The sequence below is a fragment of the Plectropomus leopardus genome, chromosome 23 (assembly GCF_026936395.1).
Source record: "Plectropomus leopardus strain MGB_pleo_1.0 chromosome 23, ASM2693639v1, whole genome shotgun sequence".
In the NCBI taxonomy this organism is placed as follows: Eukaryota; Metazoa; Chordata; class Actinopteri; order Perciformes; family Serranidae; genus Plectropomus; species Plectropomus leopardus.
In genome coordinates, this window is record NC_142198.1 from 19,112,260 (window position 1) to 19,130,544 (window position 18,285).

Below are 18,285 nucleotides of genomic sequence, written 5' to 3' on the forward strand. Positions count from 1 at the left end.
AATTGAAAATGTATTCACTTCTTCCAACTCTTTTTTAGACATGAAATAATTGAATTATATTTTTTTTCCTATTTTTTTGGCATGTTTCGAAATAAAGATCTAACTAGGTTAATGACGGTAAATAATCAGTAAATAAAACAGGTTTTTCACCAATTGCAAATTACTGCAACGACAAAAGTTTCTTGAACACACAGTCATAACTAACCCCTGCTGGCATTTTTGCACCCATTTCAGTTAAATTATGTAGATTTTACTGATAGAGATTTTCCTAATGTGTAGTGTAGCTTTTTCTTCTTTTGTATTGTGTATTTATTAAAATTTCTACTGTTTTAATCGGCACAGTCGGTAAATTTCACTGTAGTGTCTGCTGCATGTGACACTAAGTCCTCTTTGAATAAATGTGCACACATATAATTAGGCTGATTGGTCCAGTAGTTTGTGAGATTAGCTGCAGTTACATAGACACACACACACACACACACACTTACCCACACATGACCAAACACACGGCTTATGCCTGCTGGAGATAAATATGTTGCCTTACAAAAGTACAGAAGAACAAATCTACCATCACATAATCATTTCCCCTCACAATAAGCTTGCCACTTGCACAAAAAGCTGTGTTGTGCATATAGAATAACACTCTCGGTAAAAGGGCAAATTAAACTGATTAAAAGTCAGTCTGCAGCCTTATAAAACCACCTCCTCCCCCCGCAACATGTTAATAATAAACGCAGTTTGAATTCAATTAAAAAATATGTGCTTGAATGCAAGGAAAAAGGCTCCCCGTAATACACGCAATAATTTTTTAATCTGAGTTCAAGTCGGCGCCCGGAAGGAACATTCAATTTGCCTTTTGTAATTGCATTAGGTTTCATACGTTTAAAACTTTGGCTGCGTTAAGTTGTTGATTAAAAAAAACATGAATCGTGGCAGTTAATTCTTTATTATGAAGGATCCCTGCATGTTAATAACTTATTAAATAAAATCAAATGTGCCGCCCTGTCATCCACACATGTATGCATACTATTATATCATATAAATGTGTGGTCCTGTGTGGTTAAATTGGAAAAATACCATTTAGGCATCAATCTTAAGCTTTTCTCTTTTACTGATTTAATCTAATTAATAGATTCATGTTACTGAAGTTAGCAGGAAATTATGTGCTTTGCATTTACTAAGCCTCCCCGTCACCTTTGAATATGTGTCACATTAACAACCCATGACTTTAAAACTTAGCGGCGGCATAAATTAGACAGAATCTCAGGGAGCCGAATCTCGGTGGAAATGTTTTCTGCCACGCAGTTCATATTTCATAGCACACCCGCTAGCATTAATTGCATTCGCATACCCAGATATTCAGATGCAAACTGCTTTTAATACAAATTACTTCAGACAGCAAGTAATGACTTTTCCCTCTTTCACAACAGTTGCAGTCTCGCACATCTTTCATAAACAGGGCTCGTGAGAATACACCCACAGCCTTCTAATCAGAGCTCGCTCCCCACATCTTTCACTCGTGTTTTTCCAAATGTCACTCGTCTCTATACAGGTTGGGGTCGGATCGTTTTCCATATAAAGATCAGCTGCGGGATAACATTCAAATCCTTATTAACATTATTAAACATCATGACGGATTGACCATATTAAGGCGTTAATAATGCAGGGTTCTTGCACATTTTTTCCAAAACATTTCCATGACTTTTCCATGACTATGAGGCAAATTTTAAAGACCATACATTCTCTGAAAAGATCGTCCTCAGTGGTTCTTTTTCACAATTATATAATAGCTATTTAAATAAAAGATTTAAATGAAACTTAGGGAGTGTTTGTTATTAATGACATGAGAGGGGATGGTGCATAAAGGGGGAGGTTTGCTAAAAATTGCCAAAAATATTTTAAGCATTAGGGAGGGACTTGTGTTTCTTATTTGGGCTTTGGGGGCATACAGTATTAAAGGGCTGTATGTTATAGTGATTCGACTGGAGATTTTAAAGAAAGCATGTCACAGGTTTTGGAAGGCATTTGGGTCTTTTTTTTCCCTTTAAATTTTTTGGCAATTTCTTTTTCTTTGACATTTTTTGGTGATTTTTAAAGAAACATTTTTTCAATTTTTTTCTACCAAAATGTTGAGGGTATTTTTTACATAAATACTTTTGGCGAATTTGTTTTTCTGGAAATATTTTGGACATTTTTTAAGAAATATTTAGGCGATTCCTTTTTCATTAGAAATTTTGGCAATTATTCTTTTTTATTTGTGGCAATAAAAAAAAAAAAAGTGATTTGTTTTGGCAATTTTTTTTCTTTAAACTATTTTGGCGATTTACAAAGATATAAATTTGTTCTTTTGATTTTAAACATTTATGGCAATTTTTAAAGAAAACAATTGGCCATTTTTTCTTTAAAATTTGGGAATTATTCTCCCTAAAATTCACACCATTTATTACAGCCAGAAACTGTAAAAACAAAAAATATCATTGCTTTTAGAAGTTTCAGACAGTCCTTGAGCACATCATGTGTTACTATACAGGTTTGTGAAGCAAAATCCCATGACTTTTCCAAAACATTCAGGGTATATCAAGTTTTACAAAACTTTTCCAGGCACGGAGATTGCTATTTGCAAATTCTATGACTTTTCAAGTTTATTCGTGACCATACAAACCCTGATAATGGAGCGGCCATAGGCGGCGCAGCCTGTCTGTGGATCTTTTTTCCCCTGATCTCCATCAAGCCCTGGTAGAGGAGCATCAAGCAGCACTCTGTCACGGACATGCTCTCTCCTCTTCACCCACAGGTTAGGCCGTCTATTTGAAATTCTGCGGGAGTGTGTCTGTGGCCTGGCCTTCCTCACCTGGCTACCCCTTTGTTCTGCTCTTCCAAACTACCCGTGTCTATTAAGGTCAGTCTGGGGAAGTGGCCAGCCGGCGTGATTCAAACCGCTTTTTTTTCTCACGGCTCAGCTGGCCCAAATGAATTAAGAGGGAAAGTGCGTGAACAAAAAAAAGGCAGAAAGTAAAAGTAAAATGAATGTGGCTCGACTTCATGACTAATGGGCTATCTAAATAAAGTTTTAATTGGTACAGAAAACACCTGGAGTACAATTATGTGCTTGATGTGCTTTTTAACAGCCTCAGGACTGATTTCCATACAATAAACAAATGACAAATTAAAGGAGAAACAATGCAAGTGTGTCTGTATAAGACACAAGGGGTCGCAAAATGGTTTGATGACTGTGAAAATGATGTGCATCATTTTCACAGTCACCAGTCCCAAGTGAACACTTACGGGAAGTTTATAAGCGGCGCTCTTTACCTCCATCATTTAAGCCCAAAAAAAGAGGGAATATTGATACAGCAGAGTTGAAGAGACTTTTAGAAACTATGTGAAGGAGCAGTGAAGCGGTTCTGTAAAATGATGCACCAACACCTCACAAAGACACTACTTTGTTCCAGTGTTGAGAGAGACTGTTTTAGCCAGATGTGGCAAAACGGACTACAATGTAATCCCAAGAACAACTGTGCACCGTCAATATACTGAACGCTCTTATTTTTGCCACAGACAGCCTCAAATTGTTATTAGAAGTGTTACAGAGAAATTAAATGTTTTTTTCTTACCGTTTGCTGGTCTGTGTTGTGACGAAGTCTCACTCGAGGATAATCTCGTTCTGAAATCCTGCGAGAGGTGACGTGCTGCAGGAAAAACAAAAGAGGAAATGTTAAGAGTTGAAGAGAAGTGCGAAGAAAAGTTTGTTTTGTTGAAATACAGAAAGCAGTGCTTAGTGTTATCTAAAACAGTGGTTCCCAAGTGGTGGGCCTTGAGCAACAACTGGGTCGCCGGTCCATTCTGAACGGACTGCAAGTGACTCGCGACCAAGTTAGTGAAAATTAGCTGTTTTGTTTTGACCCTCCCCAAAGTTACAAATATTTCTCCTTGAGCCTTCCTGAGTGACCTGGGGAAAATTGTGTTCAAGGACTGTTGGAAATTTGATTGAAAACAATAATTTCTGTTAAAAGTTTTACAAAAAAAATTGCAAAAAAAAATTTTTTGGAGAAAAATCACAAATTAAAAAAAAAAAAAAAAATCACCATAAATTTTTAGAGGACAACATTGGAATTGTGTTTTAACAAGAAATTGCCAGAAGTTATTAAAAATTACCCAGAAATGATGCCTACTTTATGCTAGTCCAATATTCGAAATCCATGTTTTTTACATGCAGTATGTTATTTTGTTTTTTGCCTTTTGTATTTGAATATTCCTACATATTTGGGTCCCGAAACAGTCTTGAGATTGCAGCTTATCAGAATGATGTAAGCAGGCAACTGCATCTCCAAACAGAGCAAAACACTTTTTTGGCGTTAGGATGAAACTTATTTGAAGAAGTGAACCACAGTGCTGCTAAACTGGTGCAAACGAACTGCAGACCAGTAAACATCAGTCAACAAATGTTGCTGTTTGATTCCTAATCAGGAAATTCTGGTAAGCATTAATTCGGCAATAAGGACTTCAAAACTGTTTCAAAATTTAAAGATAATGGAATTATAAACATCAGGTATTAGGAAATGTGACTCATTCATATTAAAGTACTCTTTTATTTATTTAATCAATGGCATTTTTTCATTTTTATTTAATCAATGGCAATATAAAATTCTGTGTTTCTGTTACTGCAGTTAGACATATATTCATTTGGTCATGGCACACTGCCACTCAGTCTTTATTGCCTCTGCAATCCCTGTCCTCAGGATACCTCCCATAAAATGATCCCAATGAGTTCAGTGCAGTCGTGATATTTGAGGCTTAATCAGGAAAAGGAGAAAGAAATGCAGCGTTCGCCTATGACAATATATTTAAACCCTTACTATGCATTTATCTAACTTTAAAAGCAAATCACTCCTTTAATTATAGGCTAGATACTCATAGGTCAGGTCACCTGTGATTTTACTTTGACCTTTTTAAACCTGGAGCGACATCAACATGGGGAATAAGGGCAACAAGTAATTTGGTAAGAAATGTTCCACAAATTGGAATAAATTAGAAGTTTTAGGAGATTACTTAAAAAAACAAAAACAACGAAGGAAAACATCTAGGATAACAGGAAAAGGCCAGGGAAAACTGCATTTGTAATTATCATAGTTACATATTTAAAATTATGTTATAATTTTTAACAGTTTTTGCTGGTCATTTAATTGTTTGGTTTTATTCATGTTCTTTTTCTCCTGCTATATTCAGGTAATTTTCTTGTACCTTTTGAAAAATTTTATAACTCATTTCTTGCTATGCTCTGGTTAATTTCTGCATTTTGTTTCTCTTTGTCTTCCTCGCATTTTTTTGACAGAAATCCTGCCAAAGTGTTCAGGTTTCCTAGGGTTAAGTTGACAGGCTTATTTTCTGTTTCTTAAAAATTGAAATGCAAAATTCCTAATCAAAAAATGCTCTCAGAGGCAGCCCATACAATGCTAGCATAACAAGTGGATCATTCACTATTTCCTGTTAAATCCTTTCAAAATTCCTCCAGCTCTGTTAAAAGTCTTACATGAAAGACTATGACGCAGCAGGAGGTCCGTTTTCTTGATGGCGGGGAGTGTTTAAAGAGGGAGAGGTCACTGGCAGTGCAGCGCCAGCCTTTCCTTCTTAATGACGCCTCAAAGTGAGAGCCCATCATTCCCCCTAATTATTGTTGATTGCATTCATTATGTCATGTCCTGATATCTTGGAGGCGCTGTTGGTGGTTCGGGCTAAATGGCAGCTACGGGTTAGCTTGTTTCTCAAAGCTAATTGGACGTCAGTTTGGAGAGGCAAACAGAGAGAGAAGAAAGTGTCTCTCATCAGCAGACTGTCCATTGTCAAATGCATTTTTTATGAGCCGGCAGACCCCTCGCAGAGAAGAGCGAGGCCCAGGGTTCTGATGCTCGCAGGATGTCAAGCACCTCGTCGCGGAGAACCCCCGAGCTCTATTTTAATGAAATTAACAAGCTTCTTAGAGTCTTATTAAAAAAATCTGCTGCATTGACATCTGACACAGCAGAGGACTACAGTCTTTAAATAAAGTTTGCACACTCTTAGACATACAGGTTCCAAAAGGGTTCATCCTGAAGAGCCGAGGTTCTACCTAGAATGATTTGCTTCCAAAGAACTCTTCAAGGGTTCTTTGCAAGACTAAGAGTTTCATTAAGAACTAAAACTATGGTTAGAGGGAGAGAGAACTATGGGTAATGTAGTCAATTACCATTTTTAGAACCCCCCTCAGTGCATTCTAGATTATACTCTTGGAATATAATAGGGTTCTCAGGAGAAATCCCTGCGTGGATTCTACATACAATCCTTGGAATATGAAAGAGTTATCTGTAGAACCCTCTAGGTGGGTTCCGGATTAAACTCTTAAATGGGTTCTCTCAGAAAAGTTCTGGATAGGACCACTCAAAAGAGGCTCTGGGTAGAACCTTTCACATAAGGTTCTCTGTGTTTCCCTTTATGTTGTGTTCTAAGTCATACCCACTGAAAGGTTTCTAGTTTGAACCTTAATAAAAAGGTTCTACAAGGAATCGAACAGGGTTCTCCTATGGGAACAGGCTGAAGAACCCTACATGATTATAGTTAGCACCTTTATTTGTAAGAGTGAAACAAGCAGCAGGCAGTTTTTGTAAATTAAAAAGAGAAACAGACGTCTTCATTAGAACATAGTTCACAGCAGACGAGCGTCTCCATTTATTACGCCTAAACTGTATTAACTGAAATAAACAGACGGTAAATTTATCTGAAGGCACCAAAGGGAAATATTTCGTCTGCAGGTTACATTTCCCCACTGAAAAAAGAGAAAGCGAAAAGATTAGAAAAGCACTCTGGGAGCGATTCTAAATCTCACAGATCAGCAGTGAAGGGACGGCCAAGCTGGCATCAGAGATATGGAGACACAACGGTGAATCACTCCCACGCGTCCCGCAACAATGCAACACAGGGCCGGTGACTCAGAGGTCCCGATTCACCTTTATGCACTCCCACAATCCACCTCTAACCATCCTGAACATGTAGGGGAGACCGGGGGCCAGTGAAACAATTTTAGGTTTTGATACCATTACTCAAAAAGTGTATCTGTTTATACAGTTTTATGTAAATAATTTGTCTGTGTTGTACTTGTTATCATGGAACTGAATGAAACTATGGATGTCACTTCTTGTCCATTTTGTCTTTGAGAGCTACTTATTAACTAGCAGCTAACTGGTTGATTTTTAAGAATAAAATGTAAACAAAGAAAAATATCATCAAATAGAAGATCTTTTCCTTTAAGTCTGGTGTCCACTGACTTAATGACGTTTTGCACCACGTTTGAAATTGCTATACATTCAGCGGTGTTGATGTAAATATCCTGACTAGGGGTGTATATATATATATATGCATGTGTATATATGTATATGTACTGTACTTCCCTTCTTGTGTGTGTGTGTGTGTGCGTGTGTTTGTGTATTGATGTATCTCACACAACCACACACATGCACACACACGCCCATCTGTGCACACAGTTCCTGCTAGGTATCTTTGTTTTGCCTCTTGTCCTGCATTACCATTAAATTAAAAGGTTGTTTTATCCTGTTTTTATTTTTCTTAATTTTTGTTTAATTTTGTTTTCTTAATGTTCTACCCTGTACTTTTATTTTATGTCTTTGTGTCACTTAATATCTTTTTCTCTTTTGTCTGTTTATATGTCCTCGTGCTTGCATTTCTAAAGGAAAGGAAGTTGGAAAAAAAGACCACAAAACATTAAAATTTCACTACCACTCAATAGATGGCGCTTGAAATGCAGCAGTAAATCTTACTGAGTTTACGGCGTGCCGGACTAAAGGGAGAGGCCTCTTGCATTTTGGGTTATTTTGCATGTTTGACATCCCTAACGCTCTCCTCCTTCAAATGATCATAGCTTTGTGAGGCAGTTCTGCTGTTTACACATGCAGCCAAGTTGCATGCATCCTTCATACACACCATAGGACATGCCAAATCTGCTTTCAGGCATTCATCATGCAGTTTACAGCAGCGTGCTCAGTTAGTGGGGAAGTGCGTACACACATGAGAAGCGTCTGTGTGTGTCTGCTGATAGAGAAGCAACTCAGAAATGAATCACCTTTCTCTCTCTTCTGCTCTCACTCTCTCTTCAATCTCAGTAATGCAGAGAAGAGCCCTGAGCTCTTTTACGTGCAGACACAAGCAAAAAGCTGCATTAAGGGGGACAGAGAGGAGATTTCATTGGAGAAGTAAGCTGATGAGGGGAAACCAGAGCAGAAAAACGAGGGGGAAATTTCTCCGCTTCACCTTAAGAGAGTGAGCTCTGTTTAAAAAAAAAAAAAAAAGGCAAGCACTGTCTGTCGGCTCAGCTAATATTACACACTCTTAAACGGGACATTAGGAACAGTAGCCAGGTGTAATTGAGTACTCAGACGTTTAATATTCCTGGATATAACCCTCAGCAGTAAATTCTCTCAGTGATTCTCTTTCTGTGATTTTTACTAGAGTTGGAGGGCGTCCAGAAACACGAGCAAAGTGCAGCAACCTGCAATTTCTCCATTTGTTTAATCCGTCAAAAGTGTAAAAATGACACATTATGAAAGATTTGTTACTCTGATCGGGCTGTTTGCACCTGCGTTCAGTCTCTATGCAAATCTAAGGACTACAAATACCTACAATTCGACGTTTAAAGGAGCTGTTATTGATATTCAGTGAATAGGGGAGACTGGGGGCAATTGTGACATCTCAAATTGCACCAATTACAAACGAGAGAGAATCATGAAACTAATTATGGTCTGTGACGATCCCTCTCTTCCTGCATAAGGACAAACTGATGTCTCATACTTGTCAAAGTTTTCTTTTAATTTTGGTATAATTATATGATTAACCCTTTTAGGGCTGTTTGGTGCATTTCATGAGCTTTTCATTCTTCATTTGATAATTTTGGCTGTGTTCGAGTATATGGCATAAATTCTGGCAAGATTGTGCATTTTTCTTTAATCTTAGAACTACCAGCGCAGCTCCTACAATGAGACTAAAATACACTGTGTAAACAATATTGTCACATTTTTACCGTTAAGTGCAAAAAAATGCGCCGTTGAAACCCATTCAAGCTGCAATTTTTGATCCCACATTTTTTACACCTGATGACAGCATTACCATATTTGGCATATAGAGAAAATACATTTCCACAAGGTGCACTGTCACAATCAGTATTGCTGCAAATCATTCACATATCCCAGGCTGTGATAATTTAAAAAATCTACTTAGCGTAACTTCTATTGAAAATATATCTAATAATATTTTTCGGAATAAGGTCAAAAATTTTGTTTTTTTTTGTGTGTGTAAACACACTCAAGGTGTTGTGCTATGGTTTCAGAATAGAGAACAGTTACATTCATTGGCTCTCAAAGAGGATTTTTTATTTTTATTTTTTAAGTGGCAAGCATTATGTTTTTCTCAAGTAATGCACAGATTTTTGAGCATTCTATGATCTCAAATGAAACATAAATATATATGTAAATGGGAAAAAATCTCAAGAACTACTAAACAAAGAGCCACATAATCGCTCTAAATCCAATCCACTATAGAGTGAGTTGTGTTGAAGAGGTACAGCAGCTTTTCTGCCTGCTTAAAATATAATGTTCCAAAACCCAAACCTGTGTGAGTCACTCCCAGCAGCAGCAGCAGAACATTGGCTGAGCTGAGTTTCACTGCATTTCTAAACTTGATGGCTCTTCCCACGGGTGGCAGGAGATAGCGCGGTCATACCTCAGGCTCTTTTCAAACACACACATGCACATACAACACGGATAGATCCCTCGAGCATGCATACAAAAAAACAAATATGCACGCTGCATTCCTGCACATCAATGCCAAAATTGAGCGATTTTTTTTTTAAAAATGGCTGGTACAAAGACAACCGCAGCACACTGTTCCCTCACACTGTGTTATATATACTCTGCCGCCGGACTGTGTGATACTCATCGAGGGGGCCAATTTGAGGAAGATGGGTACTGACGATGGCACTCGTCGCCACATGGCATCTGTCAGTGTCTGAGCTGACACGTGGGACTGAGGCGCACCTCCTTCTCTCGCCGAAACCTCGGATCGAGAGATGGCAGGTAGCCTTTAAAAGTCTGCCACGTCTTGGCAACACCGCATCATTAACAGGCCCACTGAAGGCCTGAGCTTGGCCAGCTTCCAGGAAAAGAGCAGCCACCTCGCCGCCGCCTCCCCTCCCTGCCTCCATATATCCTCCTCTATCTTTAGAGCGCTATGCAAAGTCAGCACTCTTCAACCATCTACCTTTAACACATCAAATGAGTGCCCGCCAGCTCCTTTTTCAAACCGAGTTTTAAAAAAAGAACAACAGCAGAAGCGGAGAAAAGGTGTCAGAGTGTAACCATTAGGATAGCCACCTGGTGGGTGATGCTGCTGCTCTCATTTGTCCTCGTACTCTCCCCCCTCGTCCCTCCGATCGCACTGAAACAAACCGAAAAGCCACCCCCTTCCCCATCTCCCCATCTTGAGTTTAGATCAAGTGCCTTCTCTCTAATACAATCCAATATACTGGAAAATACCAATTACGGGTATAGAGAAGGAAAAAAAGGGCAATTCATTTAAAGTGAAAGTTGCATTATTAGAGCAGTAAAGTGGTGTCTTTATGAGAATGCAGGCTTAGCAGAAGTTAACAAGCGAGGCGGCTAAGCAAAGGACATCAGAGGCCTAACTCGAGGAGTTGCACGAGTGGGCACAAATCACTTATCATAATTATCACTGCTCCCTCCCCACCCCGGGCCCTGATTCACCAAGAAAGGAGGTAAAAAACAGAAGCAGTCGTGATCCCCAGACCTACTGAAATGCCACGTTCGTGAGGTAGTTAATTAAGACGGGTCCAAAGCGAAAACAAGGAGTGAAATTAATGAAAAGAAACTTGTTACCTTGATGAGATGCAGCCAACACGGAGATACAAATTTAGGTACCCATACAGAAATGTAACTGACATACTGTATATGCCTCAATATCAATAGTGACGTTGCCATAAATGTTACCTGTAAGATGATATAATTTTGTCAAATACATACAACCTCTGGATATATGAAGATAAATACACATATTACCCCTTTAAAACCTGGATTGACATCAGTTTTCTTGCGCTTTGTTAATGTGCCTTTTTCAAAGTATTTAACCCTTTGAAGCCTGAGCAAATAGGTCAGATTTCTTTGAGAAAACTTGTCCAAAACATTGCAAGAAATTAGAAAAAGCTGACAAGAAAATAGCCTGATAATTAGTTTAAAAAGAGGAGAGGTTATTTGAAAATTACTTTTAAAAAAGGAAACTAATTTTAATCATTAAAATTTCATATTTAAAATGATGATACAAACAATGTATACATAGATTTTTTTTTTTTGCATTTTCCTCGGGTCTTTTTTAATTATTATTATTTTTAATTGCCTTTTTTGTGCCTATTTTCAGGTCATTTTCTTGCTAATTTTTGGACCATGTCTTGATAAATTGATAATTGCCTTCTCGCCATGTTTTTGAAAAAAACTTAAACCAATTTGCTCAGGTTTCAAAGGGTTACAAATATCAATATGATGAATTCTATACAGTGGATATATATCTATATATAGAGATAGATATATAGATATAACATTGTGATATATACCATGTCATTTGTCCACATAGCCCATATAGCCTATATATTTTGACCTATGGAAATTCAATATATACACATATATTACATTTCCGTACAGGAAGGATAAATAATGTAAAGAGTGGGGTTTTTTTGGGGGGTGGGGGGGTCATCTGATGAACCATGCCCTTTACCTCACAAATTTATGGCGCCTTCAGAGGAGCACCGCAGGGGAAAAGATGTGCTGGGTTTGATGTGTTTTATGAGCCTTGCAGGCCGCCCAGTCAGTAGCCATTACAGGAATGTTAGGGAGTAATCCATGGAGTCGACACATCCCATAAATGATCTCCTGACACCAGCTAGTTGCTCCTCAGCCATGCTTGTGACATGCTAGCAAACCTCATTAATTTCAGTCTCAGTTTGTGAATAAATGCGAGCAGAGCGCCATCATCTTTTCCTGCCTGTTTCTCATTGTGCGTCCATTTCTTCACAGCGCAGCGTGCTCACTATGACCACTGTGACGGCAAACCATTTTTTGGCCGTGGGGGAAACTGATGGTTGCAGTGGTCATCTGCAATGTTCATTCTGCTTTTTCATTCTTCAAGGCAGCTCCATCAGCGCCTCTTGTATGCGGCCGGCATTGCAGTTCAGAGCGTGTGTGTTGTTTCTCGAGGGACGACTTTACCCTCCAGTTATGATAAAGGCCGACCTCAAAGACAAGCTATGCATATGAGCCGTTAGAAGAGGAAGCATCAGTGGCGAGAAAGGCGTCACAGGTTATTCTGGCAGAGAGGACGTCTTTAATACTAGATGAGATGGAATTTGCATGTGCGCATACAAGATCTCGTATCCATGTTCCATTATTTCTAAGGATAACTTTAACAATGCTTGGACGGCCAGATTGGACATTAAAAATGAGAAACTGTGTATTCCGTGGCTCGAAGCATTGCTGCAGGTTGAGTCACTCGTTACTCTTAAAGAAGCACCGATTTTGTCAAAACTGGATTAGGCAAGTTTGAATCTATTCAGTCCATCTGTGACGGGTCCTCAACATTAATCATTAAAGGCCAGAATGTGATAAAAAGTGAACAAACATGCTGTCGTGAACACCCCGCTTTCTTCATGTACTGCCTGTTCTCCTGTGGGATCTCCTGGCTGATGGAGAAAAAGTTAAAGCTGTACTCATAAATTTATTTTTACATTAACAATGAATCAATTAGTTTGTATCATGTGAAAGGTGTGTGACAAAAGAGCCATCACCTGATTCTCCAGATCCCTTCAGCTCTGCAACAGTTTTTTAGCCCTTTTCAGCTCACTGTTTTGCTTTTGTAGCCCGCAACAACAAAAATATTGCTCTAGTATTGACTTATTTGCAAATGAAACAGGGTAGGTAGGTGGGATATTACTTTGGGAGAACTTTTATTTGATCATTAAAATGTGGGTGTGGCCTAACAGCGACGTCCAAAACTGAGGATGCTGACAATCATCCCATATTGTAATGACTACTCATGTTTTCTGATGTTTGTAAGTATTAAATGACGTTAGATGTTAAAATCTATAACAATAGTTTTGGTGGCGATATCACCAAAGGTATAAAGACAGAAGAAGAAGCTGCCTGTATGTTCTGTTCCTCAGCCATCCCCAAACAGACTGTGCAGATATATACACGCTACTGAAAGGAAAGTCTTCACTGAAGCCCAGTCTTGTTGACATGAGGCTTGAAATTTCCCTGCACATTAATTTTCTTCTTTTTTTTTTCTCAAAAATACAACTTCTTCCTTTTTGTCTTTGAAGCACCTGTGGTGGACCCAGCGGGAAACTCTCAACCAGCACGAAGCTGTTTTCTTCCTCTGGTCATGTGCTTCTGCTTTTACATTATTCTCTGAAGATCTTTTGTTAAGTTCATGTAATTTATTTTGCCATAAATAAGCAACAGAACAGCTGAAGCAGCAACATAACTTTTGTCCCCATTGTCTGCAGTGATGATGCAGCAAAGAGAGAAGAACATATTGTTAGAGGCTTTACAGCAAGATTAAGTTGCTTAACCTCGGATGTCTTTATGTATAAAGATGAGCTGCAGGATCTACTGCAGAGTGTTACATAACTCAAACATCCTCCACTGACACCTCACCCTTAGAGTGATCTGGTTTCATATTATACTCGTAGTAAAACGTGCAGGTGAATGCCTTACAGATGACAGAGCGTGGTGGCATGCTGTGGTAAAATGGTGTGATTCATTAGACATGCAAGTAGTGCAGAGGATAAATGACCCTAGCTGTGGGGTTTCTCATCCATGATGTCACATGAAAGTATTTTCCCAATTGGTGGCCAAGTGTCAAAACTATGTCAGTTTTCAATGAAAAAGGGAAGTGGTGACCGGCTCTGGTGGCTGATCTGACAGGTGCTCTTTAATGGGGCTGGTGAAATAGAAAGTGTTTTCCTTATTGTAAATGTGATTAAAATCAAATGCACATCATCTACTGAAATGTCCCATTATATCAGTGACCTAATTTTGTCCCATTGTAGTCACAGTATTTTCACGATTCGATGGTAAAAATTGCCAAAAAAAATCCCTAAAGAATGACTAGTGTTAACAATTGTGCTGTGAATGCCACTGTTTCAAGCAGCCCAAAATAAAGTGACATAGTTGACGTAACTAATGACAAACACAGATCTTCTAGGTCAAAGTTCTGTGCTTTTTGGACCAATCCACCTCACCTCCACCCACCCTAAGCAGACTTTTGTGCTCTTTATGACACTCAAAAATGGCACTCAAAACCCCTCAGGGATGCTAAAAAAGGAAATGCGTGTGAATGCTGACAGCTAAAATAAATCAAGCTGGAAATGCAGAATTGTCAAATAAACTGCCTGAAAAATGTTAAAGCCCAAATGCATGGCACCGCACTGCTGAAAAACCTTGAAATTTCAAACTGGCAGAGCTGGAAGCTAAACTGTATTATCTAAACAAAATAAGAGCTGAAATACAATGCTTGAAAAATGGGAAGCTAAGATAAAACTGGACGGATGAAAGTCGAAATTAACAAATTCAACATGCAAAAAAAGTAGAAATTAAAATTGATTAAATTGTACAGAATTCAGGCCTTCTAAGAGTATTAAGTTTGGATATTTGAGTATTTTCTGTAGCCGTAAAAATAGTACTAAAATTGCCAGTCAATTTAAGAAAGGTATGGGAAAACTATAAATAATCTGCGACCTCTTTGAAGCTTCAAATGAAATAGATTTAAATATGGAGAAAAGCAGAATACTGTATTATGGGAATTATGTTATGATATGAAACATGTCAAAGAAGGCCATCTTATGAAAAAATTGATTAATAAACAACAAAAACATGGGAATTGGGACTGGCAAAACATTGGCGCTTGCTAAGAATTTTTGTTACAGTAAGTACAATCCTGCATTTGATGCAAAAAATAAAAATTACTTTACAAAAAAGGCTCTGTGTAAACTCACAATGTAAATCTCACTCATGTGCTACCAATGGCTCATAACATCCAACAATGAGAGTAAAAATAAACCATTATTATGTCTCACTGGCTGGGCATTGAAGGGTACATTTTGTGCGTCTGCCACCAGTGTGAGTGATCTAACAGGAAGGAGTGATGGGGAGCTGAAATAGTGTAACAATCGTCGTACAATGTGCCAATTATTTCACATGTGTGACGGGCAAAATGCCCAAAAGTGCTATAGTATCGGCCAAAACTTGGTTTCACTTCTGCTCCCCGTCTTGTGTTCATGCTCGGCTTCTTCCCGGACTATCCACGGGCATTGATCACAGCAGAGCAGGGTCTTGCTGACAGAGCTTCGGCCATGTGTTAAGGCTAACAAGGTGAAAAATAATAACGAGCAAACCCAAAGAAGAAGTCTCTGACCTCCCTGCACTGCGAGTATTCCCTCAATCCAAATCATCCAATATATTACCCCTGCTGGAATAGACTAAGTGGAAAGTACGGAAGGGGTGCTCGATATCCGTGACCCTGCAACGCCTCGCCCTGCACTGCAAAGCACAGAAATTAGAGGAAAAGCTCTTGAAAAGCTTTCGAGTCTTTTTATCCGTGTGCTTAACGACATGATTCATCACAGGCTAAGGGAAGAGGGCTGAGATAGCGAACACAAAAAAATGGCAGGTGAACTGAACAACAGCACTCAGAGCTGCAGCATATGGTGGCCGGTGTCCACAGTTGTCTTTTTCTCTTGGATTTGTTACTTGAAACTCTCTATGAAGAGCTTTTGGCATGTCAGCAAAAGCTGTTTGAAAAAGCAAATAGTCATTATCTCCCACCCAGGCAACTTTGAGCAGCTTGTTGCCTAGCATGAGACCGTCTGTTGATGATGTAAGCCCGCGCACTTCACAAGCACCTTCAAAAACGCGTTACTCTATCACTTGATGCAGCGCTTGATGAATCAGTTTTAGTACTCTGAATAAAGTCGTATCTGACCAAAGCATCTAAAAGGACACTCTCTCAGCACGAAAACAAATATAAATAATAATAATGGGGAAAAAAAACCTCCTCAGGCTAAAATATTCTATTTTATTTTGTCAAGCTGCAGTAGAAAATCCTTGAAATAATACTCTGTGTAGTGGTGGTGATGGTGGTGGTGCAAAGTGCTATTTCTCCTCTTAACCTCTCAGATCATTTTGTAAAGAGAGCCAGTTTACCTTTTGCTTAACAGCAGCCTCTGTGGCTACAAGTAACAACAACAGGATGATGGTACAAAGGTATAACCAGTTACACAAATAGAGGGGTCATCATAGGATAAGCAAACTGATTCAGTAATGTCAGTTATACAATAATATTAATCACCTTAAGCTAGAAGTGTGTTTTTTCATGCTTTTGTATTCAACTTTTAATCTGAAGGAGGAACAATGTATCATGTATTCTGTCAAACATTACATAGTCTCACTCTAAGTAGCTTTTGAGGCCCCAAAATTGAAAAATAGTCCAAATGTACGGTTGAATTTTTTTCCCTCTCATTTCCTACTCCAATAATTTTCTCACAACACCCTCTGAATTATTTTGTGACTCGAGCCTGAGGTTGTAAACCATCAGTCCAGCACTAACTTATGGAAACTCATTTTTGCGAGACTGAGTCATTTTGAGATACAAACTCATTGTTTTGAATTACTTGATATACTGTCACTATTTTGAGATACAGTTATTACTTTGAGACACTTTTTATTTTAAGACAATATTTCATTATTGTGAGCAAACAAAGTCATTTTGTTTGAGAACTTTTTTCATTATTTTGAGACAGTTTGGCTCAAACTAGTTATGTTGAATTTATTAAGATACTGTCACTATTTTGAGATGTAGTGATTATTTTGAGGTTTTTTTTTTCAGTTTGAGATGCCGTGTCATTACTTTGAGAAAGTTCTCATTATTTTGAAAACAAGAAGTCATTATTTTAAGATAACAAAGTCATAATTTGAAAATAAGTATTTCATTTGTTGATAGTATTTCTAATTTTTGAGAAACTTATTCATTTTTCCATATTAAGTTATTATTTTGAGATACTGTAAGTCATGTTGAGAAAGCTTCTTATTAGTTTGAGACTGAATAATCATTTTGAGATACTAAGTCATAGTTTTTTAATAGTACGTCACTATTTCAAGAAAGTTTTTCATTATGTGTAGTTTTCATTATATTGGCAGGAATGAGCTTCCATACTTCCTCCACCAGCCCATGGTTAGGGTTAGGAAATAATAAACTGCAAAATATTGCTTAGCATTGATGCATCAGTTGTAGACATATTTCTACATTGTAATATTGGCACTTTCACTAAAGAATCGGTTGTGAGTGCTTGTTCTATCACTGGTGCATTTACTGAAAATATCAGCAATTTTCACTCCTCACTCTCCTGTTACAGAAATACCTAAATCTGTCTAGTATCGTCTACGCAGTTTAAAGGTGACCCTTGACTCTGCAGAAAGAAACTCGAGGTTTGATTTTGTTTCCAACAAAAAAGCCTTACAGACCACGCTGACCACAGAGTGATATAACTGAGAAAAAAACAAGCATGCAGGCACCTACACTATACTTATGTTTAGAGTAGAGTTTGGGTTCAGAGGGGTTGCATTTTCCATTAATCCATTCATCATCCTACAACCCTGCTGCCTGTCAGTAAACCAAAATAGGACGCCTTTGTACCAACTAGCATCAGGAGAAATTGCACTGATTAGTGACTCTATTTACTCTTAGTTTTAATTACACTAATATCAAAAGGGAGAATTTTTTAGGATGGGAATAAACAAGGGTTGTAAAGGCACAAAATTGCATCATTAAAATGTCATAATCCACAAGGGTGAGGCTGGGATCTAATTCATTTTAATCAGAAAATTACTCTGATTGAACAGATCGAGAAGGGAGCAGAGGAAAATAACTTTGAACTAAAGGTCATATATCAGCAGACCAAAACTCAAGGGCTTTTTTTATTTGTGATTGGGCCTGTTTGTAATGGATTTTGAAGAAAAAAATCGGCTCCTATCTATAGGCTGCCATATATCTCTCCTGGCAGCAGTGTCATATGACATTCGAAGGCCTGAAAGTGACAAATATTTACAAGTTTAATTTAAGACGTGCCCTCTGTGGCAGGGAAATTTTGAAAAATAGGTGCTATGGTAGCGCAGACACTGGGGA

General features: G+C 38.3%; 1 protein-coding gene across 2 annotated transcripts in view; it reads right to left on the reverse strand.

The window, feature by feature from the left end:
• LOC121961945 (uncharacterized) overlaps positions 1-18,285 on the reverse strand; it is a 266,687-nt gene that overhangs the window by 213,540 nt on the left and 34,862 nt on the right. For both annotated transcript variants that reach the window (XM_088073625.1, XM_088073624.1), the window contains exon 2: positions 3,615-3,689. In XM_088073625.1, the coding sequence (XP_087929751.1) occupies positions 3,615-3,689 (75 nt within the window). The remainder of the gene's footprint in view (positions 1-3,614; positions 3,690-18,285) is intronic.